The 257-nt window shown below is 63.0% G+C and overlaps 1 protein-coding gene across 1 annotated transcript in view; it reads right to left on the reverse strand.

Moving 5' to 3' along the window:
- CD74 (CD74 molecule, major histocompatibility complex, class II invariant chain) overlaps positions 1-257 on the reverse strand; it is a gene marked incomplete at its 5' end in the record, with an annotated part of 2,398 nt that overhangs the window by 1,809 nt on the left and 332 nt on the right. The window contains 2 exons of the mRNA XM_009875663.1: positions 63-116; positions 207-252. Of these exons, the coding sequence (XP_009873965.1) occupies positions 63-116; positions 207-252 (100 nt within the window). The remainder of the gene's footprint in view (positions 1-62; positions 117-206; positions 253-257) is intronic.

Consider the following 257-nt stretch of genomic DNA (forward strand, 5'->3'; position numbering starts at 1 on the left):
CCCCCTGCCTCCTGCACCCCGGGGAGCAGCCGCAGGGCTGGTGAGGGACAGGGAGGCCTTACCAGCAGGAGGTGCTTCACTTGGTCCTCTGTTTTGTTGCTGGGGGGGGCCATGTCCTGAAGGGAAAAGGTAAAGGGGCAGCATGAGGGTTGGCAGCAAGCGCCAAGGGCAGCAGCCAGCACCGAACAGTGGTGGGCATCTCTTACCATGAGGTCTGCAGAGGAGGCGAGAGGCAGGACCTTCATGGCCAGAGGCAT

This window comes from Apaloderma vittatum, unplaced genomic scaffold (genome assembly GCF_000703405.1).
Source record: "Apaloderma vittatum isolate BGI_N311 unplaced genomic scaffold, ASM70340v1 scaffold25968, whole genome shotgun sequence".
Taxonomy (NCBI): Eukaryota; Metazoa; Chordata; class Aves; order Trogoniformes; family Trogonidae; genus Apaloderma; species Apaloderma vittatum.